This window comes from Octopus bimaculoides, chromosome 10, assembly GCF_046866305.1.
Source record: "Octopus bimaculoides isolate indiv1 chromosome 10, ASM4686630v1, whole genome shotgun sequence".
In the NCBI taxonomy this organism is placed as follows: Eukaryota; Metazoa; Mollusca; class Cephalopoda; order Octopoda; family Octopodidae; genus Octopus; species Octopus bimaculoides.
Window position 1 is genome coordinate 16,462,240 of NC_142937.1, and position 19,174 is coordinate 16,481,413.

The 19,174-nt window shown below is 35.0% G+C and overlaps 1 protein-coding gene across 13 annotated transcripts in view; it reads left to right on the plus strand.

Moving 5' to 3' along the window:
- Positions 1 to 19,174, plus strand: part of LOC106879980 (extracellular sulfatase Sulf-1) — a 204,746-nt gene that overhangs the window by 77,322 nt on the left and 108,250 nt on the right. For all 13 annotated transcript variants that reach the window (XM_052971048.2, XM_089358413.1, XM_052971050.2 and 10 more), the window contains 5 exons: positions 1,789 to 2,078; positions 5,119 to 5,358; positions 6,466 to 6,691; positions 8,868 to 8,963; positions 17,090 to 17,240. In XM_052971048.2, the coding sequence (XP_052827008.1) occupies positions 1,859 to 2,078; positions 5,119 to 5,358; positions 6,466 to 6,691; positions 8,868 to 8,963; positions 17,090 to 17,240 (933 nt within the window). In that variant the 5' untranslated portion in view covers positions 1,789 to 1,858. The remainder of the gene's footprint in view (positions 1 to 1,788; positions 2,079 to 5,118; positions 5,359 to 6,465; positions 6,692 to 8,867; positions 8,964 to 17,089; positions 17,241 to 19,174) is intronic.

Below are 19,174 nucleotides of genomic sequence, written 5' to 3' on the forward strand. Positions count from 1 at the left end.
GGTTGAAAGGAGTCAAAGAGTAAAAGAGTATCTATACATGCACACATATTGATCAATAGATAGACAGACAGCCATATAGATATCATCATAAAAATGTAATTGTAATGCATTGCTCGTTGCTGTTGTCCTTTTGCAGTGGGGTGGGGAGAAGGAAAGATAACTTCGTTTTGTTTGTTTTCATCCCTTTAATCCCTACAATCCATAAAAAAAAGAACTCTTATTCTGTAAAAATATGAATCACACATTTAAATTCAAGCAGCCTCCCATGCACACGCATGTACATGCGCACACGCACACACACACACACACACACACACACACACACACACACACACACACACACACACACACACACACACAGAGTTTTTGTACCATCACAAGTCAAATGCAACAATTTGAAGAGGTTAATAAATGCAAACCTTGAAAGCTGCATCAGATTACATTGTTTATACTCCACTTAAATATAAAGCCCAGCCATGACTCATTGGTAGACAAATGACTCACAGAACTGGTTCTGTGAGTCGGTCAGTCCCATATACTATACTTCTTTTTCTATTGAAAATATATTATATTCTGCCTTCTCTTTCAAGGATATTTTTAGTCTTTTAAATGTTTGTTTCTAAAACCAGTAAGACTTGGTTCCTATAATTATTTATAACAGCTAACACAGAACTTTACCAATTTTCATTATATGCTAATGCAACTCAACTTATTTTATTTTATTTATGTTGGAATGGTTAGAGAATTCAGCCTTGTTGCAGATAAATGTTAAGTGTTTTGTTACAATATCTCTGTGCAAATGTCCTGTTAGGATTTCATGTAATTGTAGCCTCAAACAAATTTACTCTGTGCGTCTGCTAAATAACAACAATTCAAACTGACAATAGAATAATTAACATCGTCTCTTTTGATACCAACCTGCATGAGATTGTTTCTAGTTCTAAGATACCAATTCCTTATTTTAAAGTGATCTATCAAAATTCCATGATAATGTGTTTCAAACACCAGGTTAATAATGATAAAGTTATTTTACTAAACTCTTCATTGTTTTCAAAATTAATTGAAACGAGCAGTTTATTTCAACAGAAACATAATAACAAAGCAATGTTCAAAGACATCCCAACCATGGTCATGTTATCATATTTTTTGTGTGTGTTTGATCACAGTAAATCTCAGACTACATAATTCAATGATAGGGTGTGAGTTAACCCTTTCAGTATTGCCCTACCTGCGGCTGGCCCTGCTTCTACGAAATACACTTCCTATTTTAAGGTGATCTAAATTAAAATTTTCCATAAAAAATTCATGTTACTTTATGTTCCAGACACCAGTTTGATAATGACAGTTAATGTATTTAGTAAAATAACTTTGTCATTACTAATCTGGTGTTTTGAACTGAAATTAACATTAATTAATGATGGAAGATTTCAATTTAGATCACTTTAACCCTTTAACATTCACATTACTCTTTCAGATGGAATACTTATTTATTCACATTGTTTTGAATTAATCATACATTATCTCATAGCTTTGAGATTTCAGTGATGTCAGTGTTTATTTTTACAATGACGTAGCAGAGTAGGTGTAAGAGGCTAGATCTGGTTGGTGTGAGCATAAAACAGGTAGAATATTTGGGCCAGTTTTGGCTGGTTTAAATGCTAAAGGGTTAAAACAGGAAGTTTGTGTCATAGAACAGGTGTGGTTTCAAGTGGTATCAACAAGGCTAAGCCTCATCTTATAAAGAGAATTTCAGGAACATTAATAGAACTTTTTCTACTTTCATTGCAGGTTTATGAAATGACAACACCATCATAATCAAGGGTTATATACCACCTTACCTTCTGGAGTACTTTTAGCTATGATTTGGACATTACTTTTAACCAGACTTGCACTTATCACGTGCTTTGTATTGCTCTTCTGTTGTCTGACAGTTGCCCGATTGACTAGGATCCAAACTCTACGGAGACGTGATGAGGCTAAGTCCAAAATATCTCATCAACGTTTGCTTCGATTAAAAACTCGCAGTGAGAAACCAAACATCATCTTAATTCTTACAGATGATCAAGATGTTTTACTTGGTAAGTTGGTGCTTAAATGAATCTTTATTGATTTATTCATTCTTTCATTGTTGAGCCATAAGATAGCTCCAATCAAGCCATGCCCATCCACCATTTGTTTTATTTATTTAACCCTTTGTTTATCCAAGCATTTTTGTAGCTTTGTCCTAAATATCTATACTTGTTTTTAAACTTCTAGTTAGTCCTTGTTTTATGCATTCTGGAATTCACCTTCTTTTTATAAGTCCCAAGTTACTCTGGTAATAAGAAAAAACAGGGGGAATATGTATCATATATAGTGTATTGGGAGAAAACTATATTATCCGGTGTTGACTTTTCTCATTTTTTAAATTACAGAGGGATGATTTGAGGGAAATTTTTCTGCTATTTTTTTGCAGCTTTAGCTCTGTTCTGTTTGTTTCAGGTTCAATCCCACTGTACAACATTTTGGGCATAAGTCTTCTATTATAGCAAGTTGATGCAGGTAGTTTATTCCATCCCCCTCCAACTTTTAGTTCATGCAATTGAAAAACTGCATTATTTATGGGATGACCTAGTATTACTTTTCTTGGAAAGAGGTGATGGTTGTCATTAGGAAGGGCATTCAGCCATAAAAAATCTGCTTCAACAAATTCTGTGTGACTATGCAAGCCTGAAAAAGTGAATGTTTGATGATGATGATGATGATGGTGGTGGTGGTGGTGGCGGTGGCGGCGGCGGCATATCCAAAGGTTCCACAAATTTGCATTTGTTAGTGAAAATTTTTGGTGTAAAATGTATTTCATAATAATTCTACGAGTGATTATTATTTTTGTGTGTGTCATTTTGATCTTATAGTTGTTTAATGGCTTACAACAATTTCTTGATTTTTTTCCCCCCTCTAAAATGGGAAAAAATTGGATAGAAAATAACTTTTGGAATAATAATTAGAATAACAGCTGGATGTGTCCTTCCTGCCACTAATTACTTCTCCATAGACCTCTTAATCATCCAACAAATTGTGGCAGATAGATTTAATATTCCTTCTCTAGGCGTATGCATATTGGCTGACATGAGGTTTGAGCTTATGATCATGTATCAGCATCCTGATTTTCACATAGAACTAACCATATGCTCAGAGCCCGTAGATTGCTTGGAGACACAGGACATGTTATAAAACCTGCTGAACATGTCTTAATAACAAGATACTTTTAGTAGCCCTTATTGTAATACAGTGTATATTAAGTAATATTTATCTCTCACTAGATGGAGTATTTTTTTTTTGATCTTACTTTAACAGAACAGTAAATTATATAATATGTGTGTTTGTGTGTACATGGACTCACAGGTGGAGATGTATGGAGAAATTTGCTTCCCAGTCATGTAATTTCAGGTTCTGTGCCATTGTGTGGCATTTTGAGCAAGTGTTTTCTAATTGCAAGATAAATAAAGCCCTGTGAGTAGATTTGGTAGACAGAAACTGAAAGAAATCCTTTGGTGTGTGTGTGTATGTGTGTGTGTGTGTGTGTGTGTGTATGTGTGTAGCCTTTTTTGTAAACAAACATCATCATCATACAAGCAATGTTGTTCATTTCCCATCTTCCATGAAAACATGTCTGGTCATGGGGAAATATTACCTTACTTGGAAAGATGTGTTGGTAACAGGAAGGGCATCCAACTGAAAAATAATCTGCAGAAAAGTGGATGTTGAAATGATGATTATCTTTGAATTTGACCTGATCTGGAATATTCATATAGATGTTGATGTAGCCATAGGTCACAGTGACGTCCAGTTAACATATTCTCAGCTCTTATTTCATAGATTTTTAAAATAGCAAGCAACTTTGATTTGATGGTGATTTTGGTTCTTTGATAGTTTGGAACAAACTATGGAACAAAGATTAACGCAATATAATGAAATAATAGCTTTTTGTGTTTTATCGTTTCTTTTCATGACTGATTTAACAATTGATTGGAAATTGTGTTTATGTATGTGTGTACTTGTATATACAAATGCTTCATTTATTTTTGTGGATATCTGTAGGTATATATGTGTCAGAAAGAGAGAGAGGGAGGAGGGAGGGAGGAAAGTGTGTGTGCTTTATAAGTTAAAGATGGAGGGACAATGCCCATAACCTTTGCGGGTAGCCCTAGAATGGTGGGATTTGATGTGATCAATGCAGAGCTGAAACATCTGCAGGTTCTTATCTGTTGGAAAAATCTGGTTGAGGAGGAAATTGAGGGGCTAGTGAAAATGTTTGCAACAGAGTGAACTTTAAGTAACTGAGGACTGGGTATTAAACCTAGTCATGTGTGTGTGTGTGTGTGTAGATGAGAAAGAATACATTTGTGTGTGTGTGTGTGTATAGATGAGAAAGAATACATTTGTGTGTGAGGGAGAGAGAGAGATATGAATGGAAGACAAATTTGAGATTTCTACAAAGTAGCATAGGGTAAATAAATTATACTTAATATTAGCACATTTGAAGGTAGTGAGTTGGCAGAATTGTTAGCATGCTGGTCAAAATGGATTTCATCCATCTTTGTTCTCAGTTCAAATTCCGCCAAGGTCAATTTTGCTTTCCATCCTTTAGAGGTCAATAAAATAAGTACCAGCTGAGCACTTGGGTCAATGTAATTGATTTATGCCCTCTCCTGAAATTGCTGGCCTTGTGCCTTGAATTATGCCCTCCTCTGAAATTGCTGGCCTTGTGCCTTGAATTATGCCCTCCCCTGAAATTGCTGGCCTTGTGCCATAATTTGAAATCAGTATTAACCCTCTCGTTGCCTTATTTCTGTTGAAATACACTGCCTTTATTTCAATTAATTTAAAAAGTAATTCATTAAAAAAATAAAACTCTGTATTAAGCTGGTGCTTGGATCATAAATTAACATGAAATTTTGATGGAAGGTTTTAATTTAGATCACTTTAAAACAGGAAATTTGTGTCATAAAATTAGGATCAGTCACAGGTGGGTTGGATATGAAAAGGATTAAAATATATTACAAAAAAAAAGATTAACCATTTATGTCTTTATTTTTGTTTTAGAAATCTTTCAAGTTTAATTTTCCTCTTGAACAGGTTCTTTAGATTATATGCCTAAAACCAGGAAACTCTTGACCAACAATGGTGCTTTCTTCAATAATTCTTTTGTTTCAACACCAATGTGTTGTCCATCTCGGAGTACATTATTGACTGGTATGTACAGCCATAACCATAATGTTTTCACTAACAATGAAAACTGTTCCTCTACACAATGGCAGCAGAATTACGAGACCAGGAGTTTTGCTACATATCTGAGTGACCAAGGTTATCGAACTGGTAAGTGGCAGTGGTCAATACACTGACCAGCTTTCATTTCATTCAATATTGCTCTCCACTTTACTAGCAAACTTTTTTAGTTTCTTTCTTTCTTTTTTTTTTTTGTTGTTGTTAAATGCTATTTCATGTTAAGCTTTGTCCAGTGCATGTGTAAAACATTAAGAAAACTCTTAGGATATAATTTAATGTTTTGCCTACTTCTCTTTGTGGCTGTATTGATTAAAAAATTGTTTCTGTTGCTTATGCTTCCTCTTTTTATTTATTTATTATTTTTTTTGTTTTTGGTATTGACTAATCAACACTACATATATCTAATTATTCACTGGATTGGAATGATTTTAAGATTGACATGAACATTTATTGGTACATTTCTCTGATATATTTCAACTTGCTTCATTAATTAACCTTTTCCTTACCATGTTTCAGTTGAAATACACTGACTTAATTTCAGTTCATTTTGAAAATAATGAATTTAATAAAATAACTTTTGTTATTATTAAGCTGGTTTTTGGAACAAATTAACATGAATTTTGATGGGAGGTTTTGATGTAGATCACTTTAACCTTTTGTTACCATATTTCTGTTGAAATACATTGCCTTTGTTTTAATTAATTTTGAAAATAATGAATTTAATAAAATAACTTTGACACTATTGTGATGGTGTTTGGAATGTGAATTTACATGAAATTTTGATGGACAGTTTTAATTTAGCCCTCTTTAAAATGGCAAGTTCCTTAGAACCTGGGGTAGTCTCAGGTAGGTTGCTATCAAAAAGGTTAAAATCAACTAATTAAAATCTAGTAAATCTGGTAACATTCATAGCGAATATATGGCTAGAATGAAAATTATATTTGGTATCTTTCTAAAGTAACACCTGGCTTACTCTTCTTATCATTGTACATAAAAAACTTCTACAAGAAAGTTAATAGTCTGTAACACAAGCTTTTAAAATACGAAGCCCCCTAATCATTAACTTGAAATTTGTTTACATTTTAAAGTAAAATAAATCAATATTTTATTTATATATTTTATATGCTTATTTGAAATTCCATTTGAGAAATTTGATAACTTGAAGCTAATATATTCGCTTTTCTTCTACATTTTCAGGTTATTTTGGGAAATATCTTAATGAATATAACGGCTCTTATATTCCTCCTGGCTGGAGAGAATGGATGGGGCTGATACGCAATTCTCGATTTTATAATTATTCTGTCAATTTTAATGGTAAAAGGATGAAGCATGGTGATAACTATTATGAAGACTATTTCACAGACCTCATCGCCAATGACAGTGTTACGTTTCTCAAACAGAGTAAACAGCTATTTCAGAATAAGTACGTTTTTAATTTTATGGGTTTTATTTTTCTTCATAATCTTTTTTTTCACTATTTGCTTACATTTTGGGAATTATTTTATGACAAAATATTTTTTGGAAATATATTGTTTTGGTGTTTTAATTCCAAGCTTTTAAAAGAAATATTCTGGATTCTTCCTCCTCCTCCTCCTCCTCCTCCTCCTCCTCCTCCTCCTCCTCCTCCTCCTCCTCCTCCTCCTCATCATCATCATCATCATCATCATCATCATTTTAATGTCCATTTTTCCATGCTTGCATGGGTCAGATGGAAATTGTTTAGGTAGATTTTCTATGGTCAGATGCCCTTCCTGTTGCCAAGCATGGTAATATTTCTCCCTAGCTGGACATGTTTACATGAAACATTGGAAATGAAGGCCACCACTTGCTGACAGTGACACTTGCTTCACATCTTTCATACGATGTCAAGATAATGACACACATCATCATCATCATCATCATCATCATCATCAACCCTTATTAAGGATGTATGGTTTGATAGTATCTGACAAACCAGAAGACTGTCAGGCTCTAGTGTCTGCTTTGACCTTCCAAACACCAACAACTTTATACAGTGTACTGGGTACTTTTTTTGTGGCACCAGCTTTATGAAAGGAGACACAGCATAGTGGACGAAATAGTGCTCCCAAAGACGTGAGACTGAGAGTTATAGTGGAGGGCAGGCCGCTGATATGCTACACATGTGGAGAAAAGGGCCACATGAAGGCATGGTGCACTCAGAGAAAACAGATGGAGCAGGTGGAGAGACAGGAGAGTATTGACCAGGTAGTACAGGTCAAGGCAACAGAAAAAGCAACAGAGGAAGAATTCACTGTGGTTAAAAAAAGGAGGAGGAGTGGAGAGAAGCAGAAAAAGAAGAGAGAAGAGGTGGGAAAAAAGATTATGAAGGTGGCCAGCAAGGAGGAAGAAAAAATGGTGATAGATAAAGAAAGTAAAAAGAAAGCTGAAAAAGTGGAGTTATGTAAGGGAGAGTCATCAGTAAAGATACCGGTTGCTCCAGTGGAGGAAGGAGATTCAGAAGTCTAACTGAACAAAGGTGAGATGGAGAGACTGTTTAGAGTGGAGGAAGAAAAGAAGGTACAAAGAGTCCAGCAAGAAAAAGGAAAGAAAATACAAGGAGGAAATGGTCAATGGTATTACGTGACGTACCCAAAAAACATAGAAACAAAAAAAAAAAAATTAAGTTCCAATCAATAGTAAGAGTGAAGGTGCCATCATATATATATTTAGAAGATATGAAGGCAATAGTAATTGAAAAGAAAAACTACAAGAAATTAAAGGAGATGTGTGGAGACAGTATTGACCCACCAGGAGTGAGGGTGGAATTCAAAGAATTGCCACCAGCAGTGGAACTAACAGACATAGAACCACTCTTGAAATATTATTAAAAAGAAAAAATAAGTATGCTAAATTGTGTTGAAAAAGTAGGAAAAAAGAAAAAAAAAAGAGTAAAATGTTTTATGTTATCATTAGGGAAAAAAATAATGGTGATTAAGAAAAAACAATCAGGAAAGAAAGAACAATTATAGACAATGTATATAAAGGTTCAAATGGTACTGCATGGGAGTGGGGCCCATGCGACCATTTTCATTCTTCATTTTTATATAATTTCATCTCATATACATTCGTTTTATATTTTTTGTCCCCACCGTGGTGTTGTATCTGTTCTTGTGGTGTCCCTCTCTGTGTTTGGGGGTCTTGTGCCTAATAAAGAAATAGAAAGGAGACACAAGCACTTTTACACATTCAATCACAAGGCCATAGCAGAAGACACATTCCTAAGGTAGCATGCAATGGGACTGAATGTGAAACCGTGTGGTTGAGAAGCAAACTTACTAGTTCCCCCCACCCATATATCTATATTTACACACACATGTATACAGTGGGCTTCTTTCAGTTTCTATCTACCAAATTCACTTGCAAGGCTTTGGTTGGCCTGGAGCTGTAGTAGATGATATTTGTCCAAGATGTCACATAATGAGACTGAATCTGAAATGTTGTGGTCAGGAAGCAAGCTCCTTAACTCAACAGTCATGCCTATACCTATTCCATATCCTTTTAACAGTTTTGTTTCTTTGTACTTCTTTGTTGGCTCTTTCTACAGATTGGTTTAATTTGGTCTAATTTGTTTCCTTTAGACCCGTCCTGATGGTTTTGAGTGTACCAGCACCACATGGAACAGAAGATGCAGCACCCCAGTATCAGCATTTATTTGCTAATGCAACATCTCACAGGTATACTGACTTGGTCAACATGTAATTAAGGTACATTTAACAGGTATACAGACTTGATCAACATATCGTTAGAGTACAAGCTGGACATTCATAGATATTTGGTAATTAAGGTAGATTTTTGGAAATACATAAATTTGATTAATAATTAATTAGGATGCTTTTATATCTTTATTCTACTTTTAATTAAGGAGTACATACAATGCCCATTTTTGCATCCTTGCATGGATCTGGCAGATTTTCCAAGGCTGTATGCCCATTCTGTTGCTGGCTCTCACCTGTTTTCCAAATAAGGTAATATTTTCCCATGGCCAAAGTAAATAACCCAGTGTATCTATTTTTTTCAAGATGGTAAGGTGTGATTTGAGGGAGTTTTGACTGTTATTTTTAGCAAGTCACTTAACCACATAGAGGTTCCTTTGTTAACTTGATTTATGTAGGTTGAATGAACAGGTACATTATTTATGATTGACAGTTTCTTGTGTAACTCAAATCCTTTACCTTTTGGTATGTAGTTCAGCACTTTATGGGCTTTTCTTGAAAAGATGATTATAACAGAATATGATGAATTAGAAGTAATCTACTGCAGAACATAGTCATTGTTATGAGATACTGGATCCAACATTGTGTTGTCCTGTTGATAAATCTAAGATTTTTGGAAAAGATCACCCAGTCCTTTCTATAGGGTTAGAGAAACTTTGATTGAAATGTAGTATTGTGCTATTAAATACCAGGTGGTGCTATTAACCCATTAAGTCCCACTGTCCTGTAAATAGGACACTAAATGAGAACATTAAATAAATTTATTTACATTATTTACATTTGACGGATATTTGTCCTCATCTTGTTTGTTGCTAACACAACGTTTCAGCTGATATACCCTCCAGCCTCCATCAGGTGTCTTGGGGAAATTTCGAACCTGGATTCTCATTCCTAAGGTATTTTTCGTCATCATCGTCGTCGTCGTCGTCGCCGCCGCCGCCATCATCGTCGTTCAGGTCACTATCTGGAATTGAACTCAGAATCTTGAGGTTAGTAGCCCACGCACTTAACCACTATGCCATATGCCATGGCATAGTGGTTTAGAGCGCAGGCTACTAACCCCAAGATTCCAAGTTCGATTCCAGGCAGTGACCTGAATAATAATAATAACAACAACATTGAAAAATACCTTAGGAATGAGAACCCAAGTTTGAAATTTCCCCAAGACACCTGATGAAGGCTGGAGGGTATTTCAGCCAAAACGTTGTGTTAACAACAAACAAGATGAGGACAAATATCCGTCAAATGTAAATAATGTAAATAATGTACATAAATCCTCAACTCTTAAATATAGAACTGTATTAAATAAGCTATATCACATTGTCTCGGTGTCCTATTTATAGGACACCAAGTATTTCCATTTCTACTTGAAGCAAAGGAATTTTAATAATTTTTTTTTTTTCATTTTAACCTATTTTCAATCATCTGTAAAAATTTATAAGTAATATTCAGAAATTTAAGTACTCTGGGACTTAATGGGTTAAGTTAGACATGGTCTGGACCTATACTGGTTGAAACCTATCAGAGTTATCAAAGTAAAGTACTGAAATATAAATCCATGTTTAGCACTTCTGGGTAGATGTTATCTCCAGATACCTGGTTTGTTTTATATGAATTATGATTTTCCTTTTGATTACGTGCACACATAAAATCCCCCACAAATTGCAATGTATTTAAACACTCTGAAGGGGTTTATCGATATATATAATCTAAAGAGCCATATTTTCTGATCAATACAACATTCTGGCTTTGGTTTAACCCTTTTGATACCAACCCAACTGAGACTTCCCTTAGTTCTATCATACAAACTTCCTGCTTTAAAATGTTGTAAATTAAAACTCTTAATTAAAATTTCATGTTAATTTATGTTCCAAATTCAGTTCAATAATGACAGCTATTTTACTAAATTCGTCATTATTTTCAAAATTAATTGAAATAAAAGCAATGTGTTTCAGCTGAAATATGGTACTGAAAAGCTTGTGGAGCAGAATTGTGTAGAAATTTTAAATTAAGATAAATTTGACAATCAATGGTTGGTAATGTTTGATGGAATATCAATTTCAGAACCACCTAAGTGAGGTTAATTAATTAATTAGTAATATTCTGTAAAATATTCCATTTGGTAAAGGACCAGAATATATATCTTTTTATCTTTTACCTTTCACTGGTTTCAGCCCAGGGCTGAGGTCATGCTGGTACACCACCTGTAGTTACTTGGTGTTGTTTCCAGTATTGTCTTTGGTGAAGTAGCATGTTGGAGCTGCACTTCTTTGTGTCTCCTGCCATGATGTGGGTTCAGTTGGTATCTCAAGATAGAAACCTGTCTAGATGTTCCTTGGAAACTTCCACATCAATACCATGTAGATCTGTTTAAATGTTTCGAGATCTTTATTCTCCACCACATTAGTATTCTCCTGACTCGGGGAATGGTGTTTTTGTGTGTATTGGCTCCCTTCTCTGGGACATATTTAATGCATATGGCTTGCATTATTGACATGAATTTATTGAGTTTCACATTTATGTCTTGCATAGAGAAGCTTTTAGGCCAGTTCTGTTGGAGTATCTGTTTTTCAAGTGACTTCCAGTCAGTCTTATAGAAATTTAGGCTGGATAGGGTTTGAGCGCCATCTGTGCAGAGTCTATCTTTAGTTAATTCCAGGCCATACGTTGTCAGTTCAATCATGTTATGGTCTGAGAATATTGTTGGTGATATATTTACGTTGTGGATAATTTCCACATTGTTTGTAAAACAGAGGTCCAGGATATTTTTGTGCCTGGTTGGAGATAGTATGTTCTGCATTTTTGTAAGATCAAGTAAAGATTCTGCTTGATTTCACTCTTTGTGCATCATTCCTGGGGTTATGTTGCCATCAGGCCACCTGATGCTGAGGAAGTTGAAGTCACCCATCAGGAATATAGTAGTACATTGCTCCAGTTGTGTTAGTATTTCTGTTATTGCACTGAAGCTTTCCTCAAATTTTCAATCATGATTTGAGGTATCAAGTGGGTGATTTAGTGTGCATATCACTATATCAAGTTGCTGTAGATGTATTATGAGTGTGTCACACCCTGAGTCCGAGTTCAGTAACAGAGTTAATGGTGTGACATCTTCGTGGATGTACATTGCAACTCCACCATGACTTCTGTCTGGATGGAAGATAACATATGTCATTTATGCCTGCAGACAAATGTGTTTCTGTGAGTGCAATGCATATAGCTTGATTGCATGCAGAAAGATTCTTCAGGTGTGCAATTTGCATTTGTTCTGTAGCAGGCCTCTTATATTTATTAGGAGAAATGGCTTTGTTGTTAGTGTAATGGGTGGCTTGTGTGTATCACACACACACTCGCAGACTCTCGCGCACACACAGATATTCACCTCCCTTTTTCACTCTCCTGTCTTAAAAAGAACTTTTCGCCCACCACCTCCTCTTCCGGTCCTTTCACAATGTAACCTCGTGGGCATCGGTGCCATTTTCCTCTTCCTCCGTTTTTCCATTCTCCGAACTTTCTGTCTTTCCGACGAAGGGCTCCGCCCGAAACGTCATACACTCTCTCTCCTTCCTTTCCCGAGTGTCCAATAACACTATCCGTATCACGTCCTCACTTTGTTGTTTTTATGTTATTGTTTTTTGTGTGTTTTTTTAACTTATATATATATATATATATATATATATATATATATATATAATTAATATTGAAGGAAAGAAAATAGAATGAATTGGATGTATGAAAAATTTATCTGTATGTTAAAAAGTGTTGAAAAATTTCTTTTAGAAACATTACAATACAAATAAATTGATTATAAGTTGTAAAGCTGAAAAAGAATTTAAAAAACTTACTCATGTTTCTATGCTATCCCCTAGTTAATTAGAAATTCTAAGCATTTGGTTAAATGCTAAGAAAAAAATCATATTCTAACTATATGGGGTAGAACTTCTTCAGGATTTTTATGAACTTGTAGGGCTTAGGTTATCATTTTTGAAGGATGCATGGAGGGTTTTAAAAACCCTGAAGTTCTACCTCATATAGTTAGAATATGATTTTTTCTTAGCATTTAACCAAATGCTTAGAATTTCTAATTAACTAGGGGATAGCATAGAAACATAAGTAGGTTTTTAAAATTCTTTTTCAGCTTTACAACTTATAATCAATTTATTTGTATTGCAATGTTTCTAAAAGAAATTTTTCAAAATTGTTTAACATACAAATAAATTTTTCATGCATCCATTTCTCTCCTTTTTCTATCCTTCAATATTAATAATATATATAATTACAATAATCCGTAACATATACAAGTGACTTTCGCATTATATGATAGAGATTAACCGGTCTTGGATTACATAATCCCTAATGAGGTTATAACTCCCTCAAATTGACCACACACACACACACACACAACTCTAGAAATTCCTATTTGTTGGTATGTTTATAACTGAATTGTCAAGTTTGTTATTGTTGATTGGCGTATATTAACACAGTAAAGTGGAAACCAGTTTGATATTAAGAATAGACAAAACTTGTTGGTGTTTGTGATTTTTCGTTTCATTGCATTTCCCTGTATTCGGCATAACAACAAGATTCAGCCATCAAACAATACGAAAGCTTTTAGCTCCTCTCTGTGTTTATATGTGTGTGTCTTTGTGTCTATTCACACATGCAAATGTAATTGGTAATAACTGCTGAATTTTGCTACACACAAAAAAAAAAAAAGCCATTCAAGCTACCGCATCTGGTTTTCTGGAGTTAGTGACTCAGCAACATATTAACAAAGCAGTTTTCTCTGTGTTGTGTGTGTCAGTAATGTATGTATCTAGACCCTGTGACTTGTCAAAAACTTAATAATAGACCAGATGGCTGAAGGAATATTGGCATTTAACCTCACTCCTTTTCGACAAACATACACACAAACAACGTACCTTGCTTCTTTTCTTTTTCTCATTAACTAAAAAATGCTTTTTATGTGAAACATAAACGACTATTTCTCTCCCATTTTTCTTTTCCGCTTTTATTTATCTTTCTGTTCAATTTCTAATTAATTGCTTTGATCGTTGGAAATTTTATTTTATTTTTGTTTTGTTTTGATTTCATGTTTAATAGTAGAATATATGAACAACATTTTTTGTAAGGAAACAGAAATCCCATTAAAATTTTTTTTCTATGAATCTGGCAATAATATCTTCTTATAATTTTTTGTATAAAAACGGTAAAGTTAATGTTGAGTTTTAGACACAAGTAATTTTTGTCATGATGAAATAAAATTTAAGATGAATAGCTAGAGGTGCAGGCATGACTGTGTGGTTAAGAAACTTGCTCTGCAACCATGTGATTTTGAGTTCAGTCCCACTGTGCAGCACTTTGAACAACTTTCTCCTACTATAGCCCCAGGCTGATTGATACTTTGTTAATGAATTTGGTTGTCCCAAACTGTGTGAAGCATGTTGTGTGTGTGTGTGTGTGTGTGTGTGTCCATGTCCCTCCATACAGCTTGACAACTGGTGTTTTGTTTACATCCCTGCAACTTAGTGGTTTGGCAAAAGTGACTCCTAGAATAAGCAGCAGACTTAACAAATAATTTCTAGGGTTGATTGGTTCAACTAAAAACCTTCCAAGGCAGCAGCAGCCCCGCATGACTGAAACAAGAAACTAGTAAAAGATAAATGATTATGACAGTGATTTAGAAAGATATGAGATCACCTTACGAGGCCCAGACCTCTCTTAATGAAAACATGAATAAAATGTTATGTAAATAACATAGGTGTAGGCATAGCTGTGTGGTAAAGAGGTTGCTTCCTAACCACATGGTCCCAGGTTCAGTCCCACTGTGTGGCATGTTGGGCAGGTGTCTCTCACTATATTCTAGGCCAACCAAGGCCTCGTGAATAGATTTGCTCAAAGGTAACTGGAAGAAGCATGTTGTATATGTGTGTGTGTTAGTGTTTGTCTCCAACCACCACTTGACTGTTAGTGTGTTGATGTCCCTGTAACTTAGGAGTTCGATCAAAGAAACCAATAGACTAAGTACCAGGCTTAAAAACAATAAGCACTGGGGTTGATTCATTTGACCAAAATTCTTCATGGCTGTGCTTCAGCATGGCCAGTCTAATGACTGAAACAAGTATGAGAAAATACTCCCTGCATTTTAAGAAGTTTAAAAGAACTAGTATTTAGCTTTAGTTTCAAGGAACCATTATCATAAGACCTTTTAAACCCATGCATGCCATCCATCTCAATCCTGCGCTAGTTGAGGGAGGTCTTTGGGCCGGCATCCAATGTTTCTGGTGAGTTGATTTACATACATTGTGTTTGGATGACCTGCTCTAGTATGGCCATGCTTTGGCATCCATAGCAGTAGGTCACTTGCCAGCTCTTGTTTAGTTCACCAACAATGTCCAGCAAAGTGCAAGCGCTTTTCCCTTTATAATGGTGGAAGGTAACAGTTCCAAGCAATATGGTAACTATTTTTTGAGAAGTGAGCTGAAGCAAAAATGTTTTTCTCAGAAACGCACATCAAAACACTTGCAGTGAATTTGAACTCATCTCTAGTGAGTCCAAGATCTTATTTACTTAATCAATCTAAACTTTGTCTTTAATGAAGGTAGATACGACACTAGTCACTTAACATATGTGTTACTGTTATTTATTTTAGTATTCTGGTGGCAAATCTTGAGCTTATTGAAATTTGAACTCAGAAACCTCATGCCTCATATCTGAATGTCATGCAAAACTTAATGATATCTTTCCTCCTTTTTCTGTGATAGCTTCACCATTCTTGGAGACAGTTGAAGAATTTTACTCAATATTACATTCTAAAAGTCATTGCTTTAGAAATAGAGAAATGAATAAATAAGAGAAAAATAGATAAAGTCGCTAGAAGAATTTAATTATCTATGGATAAGAAGGTGTAACTTTGAGTTTGAGAAAATAAATTTCAGCATTCCAAGAATTATTACTTTAATTAGTATCTGCACCATTATCACTGTTATTTTCTTGTTCTGCATGATGCTATAATGTTGAGACATTTTACAAAATTATCTCAATCCATTTGGTTTATTTCATTTGTAATCTTTAACTATTCCAGTTAATCCTTTATTAGTTCTACCATTTTCTCTGACACAGTTGTTACTCTACATTCTTATCATATTTTCTCACAGATTCTATTTTCCTTCTTCAAAAGCAACATAGCTTTAATCCCCAGCTGTTTTCTTAATTCACTCAGTCTGTTAAGAATTTTACCTGTATTAATAGATATTTATTAATATATTGTGCACCAACGGCAGAATATATTAATAGATGTACAAGAAAAGACAAGATCCTATTAAAATATCGGTACACAACAAATGGTTTATTTTTTTCAATTTCTACATGAATTTCTCTCCATGTTTGTTGGGAGGTCAGAGGTTATAGAGTTTTACATATTGGTGGTTAGCTATCCTCCCAGTGATGCAGCCTTGTGTATTGGACATTAGAAGTAATGCTACATAAGTTTTGAACACATGACATTGATCTACTATGCCTTGGAATATTATTTGTGTATATATATATATATATATGTATTACATTTCAATTTATTCAGTGTGAGGGTGTAGGTATGTATGCACCTAAGGAATGCAACTATATGTGTGCAGTGTTGTAACTGCAACAATGTGTCAAAGTTTTTAGCAAACTGAATTGGTGACCTAGTTTTAAATTTGCTGACATCATTTTTAACATATAAATTGTTTAGCCCTTTAGCATATGAACCAGCCATGTCCAGCCCAAATCTTCTACCTGTTTTATGTTCAAACTAGTCAGATCCTGCCTTGCTGTGTCATTCTAAAAATAATCATGTCATCAATATCTTGAAGTTACATGATAATGCATAGTTACTTTAGTTACTTAAAAAAAAAGTGAATAAATAAGCATAACATGTGATAGAGTAATCTGAATGCTAAAAGGTTTAAATCCTTGTGGGAGTCATGAACATCACTACCTCTTATTTCTTTTCATTTGTAAATATGAAACTTTACTTCTATCTAATAAATTATGACATATTTGTCTAGTTTCTGTGTTTTATTCACTAAATCTACTGACTTTTATTTTTAAAGAACACCAAGTTGGAATTATGCTCCAAACAAAGACAAGCAATGGTTACTTCAACATATGCAGAAAATGGAACCAATTCATCAGTTATTCACTGACAGATTGCAGATGAAACGTCTCCAAACGTTGCAGTCGGTTGATGATTTAGTTGAAAAGGTGAGCTCTTCTAAACAATATGAACAATTCCTGTTTTTGGTTTTTGATTTCTTTACCTATTTCATACAGGAATTGTATGCAATACTTTTACTGTATGATGGTGTCTACTTTTGTTCTGTTGATTCCAATCTGACTGGGATTACCCATGGTTCTATGATATATTTTGTTGTAAAGTCATCTAAATAAAATATCTTCCATTAAAGTTTCAAATTAATGTTCCAAACGTCCGCTTAATAACAAGGTTATTTTTATTGAATTCTTCATTTTCAAAATTGACTCAAACAAAGACAGTGTATTTCAACAGAAATATGGTGAGAAAATGGTGAAGCAGAGCTAAGGTCAAAGGCATCCCAGCCATGACCATCCAGTCATTTTTTTATTTATTTAATCTTAGTAAAATCCCAGACATCAACCAATGATGGTAGGGTGTGATTTAACTCTTTAGATATCAACCCACACAAGACTATCTTTTGGATCCATGATAAGAATTTCAATAAAAATGCTGTCGTTTTAAATTCCAAACACCAGTTTAATATTGACAAAATTATTTTAGCAAATTTTACCTTTTTTAAAAAAATTACTTGAAATAAAGACTGTATTTCAACAGAAATATGGAAAGAAAAGAGTTAAGAAGGAGTGATGATATAAATCGGTTACCATCTGTGAATAATTTTGTAACTGTGTTGGTCCAAATGTATTCTTGTCTCCAGTTTTTGAAAATCACAGAACTTCTCTTCCTTTGCAGTTTCTTTTCCTTTCCAAGTTGTAAGATTGTACCAAAAAGACAGCCAGGTTGAACTTGGCTTTATACAAAATGCCTTACTCCAGAGACTATTCATTTTAGCCCCTGGAGTAAGACACGAGAACTATTTTGGTAACAATTAGAGATGTCTGTTTGAGAGAGTCACTGTCAAAGGTTTACCTTGCTAACCTGGCCCTTATAGAATGGTATCATTTACTAAGATGGTAACAAAGGGTCTCTCCCTCAGAGTGAAAGACAAATTCTATGATACCTGTGTGCGAACAGCTTTGCTACATGGCAGTGAAACATGGGCTGTGACTGCTGAGGACATGCATAGGCTTGAAAGAAATGAAGCTAGTATGCTTTGCTGGATATGCAATGTCAGTGTGCATGCACGACAGAGTGTAAGCATCTTGAGAGAAAAGGTGGGCATAAAAAGCATCAGACGTGGTGTGCAAGAGAGATGACTGCATTGGTATGGTCATGTGATGTGGACAGTTGTGTGAAGAAGTACCGATCTCTACCAGTAGAAGGAAGCTGTGGAAAAGGGAGACCCAGGAAGACATGGGATAAGGTGGTGAAGCATGATCTTTGAATGCTGGGCCTCACGGAGGCAATGACTAGCAACTGAGATGTTTGGCGATATGCCATACTTGCAAAGACCCATCAAGCCAAGTGAAATCATAGTTGTGACCATTGTTGGTGTCATGTAACAGGCACCTGTGCTGGTGGCACCTAAAAAACACATTTTGAGTGTTGGACCTCACTGAAGTAATGTGGCTGATGCTGGTGTCACAGGCTAGCAACTGTGCCGGTGGCATGTAAAAAGCACCTTTCGAGTGCTGGGCCTCACAGAGGCAATGATAAATGGCTGAGGCCTTTGGTAATATGCTGTGTTTGAGAAGGAAGATCTATCAAGCCGATTGAAATTGTAGTCATGGCAGATACTGGTGTCACGCAAATGGCACCCATGTTGGTGGCATGTAAAAGCACCCCATTACACTCTCGGAGTGGTTGGCATTAGGAAAGACATTCAGCCGTAGAAACCATGCCAAATCAAACTGGAATCTGGTGCAACCCCTCAGCTTATCAGCCCTGGTCAAATTGTCCAACCCATGCCAGCATGGACAACGGATGTTAAATGATGATGATGATGATGATGAAAGGAGTATCAAACTCCTTTTGGCATATT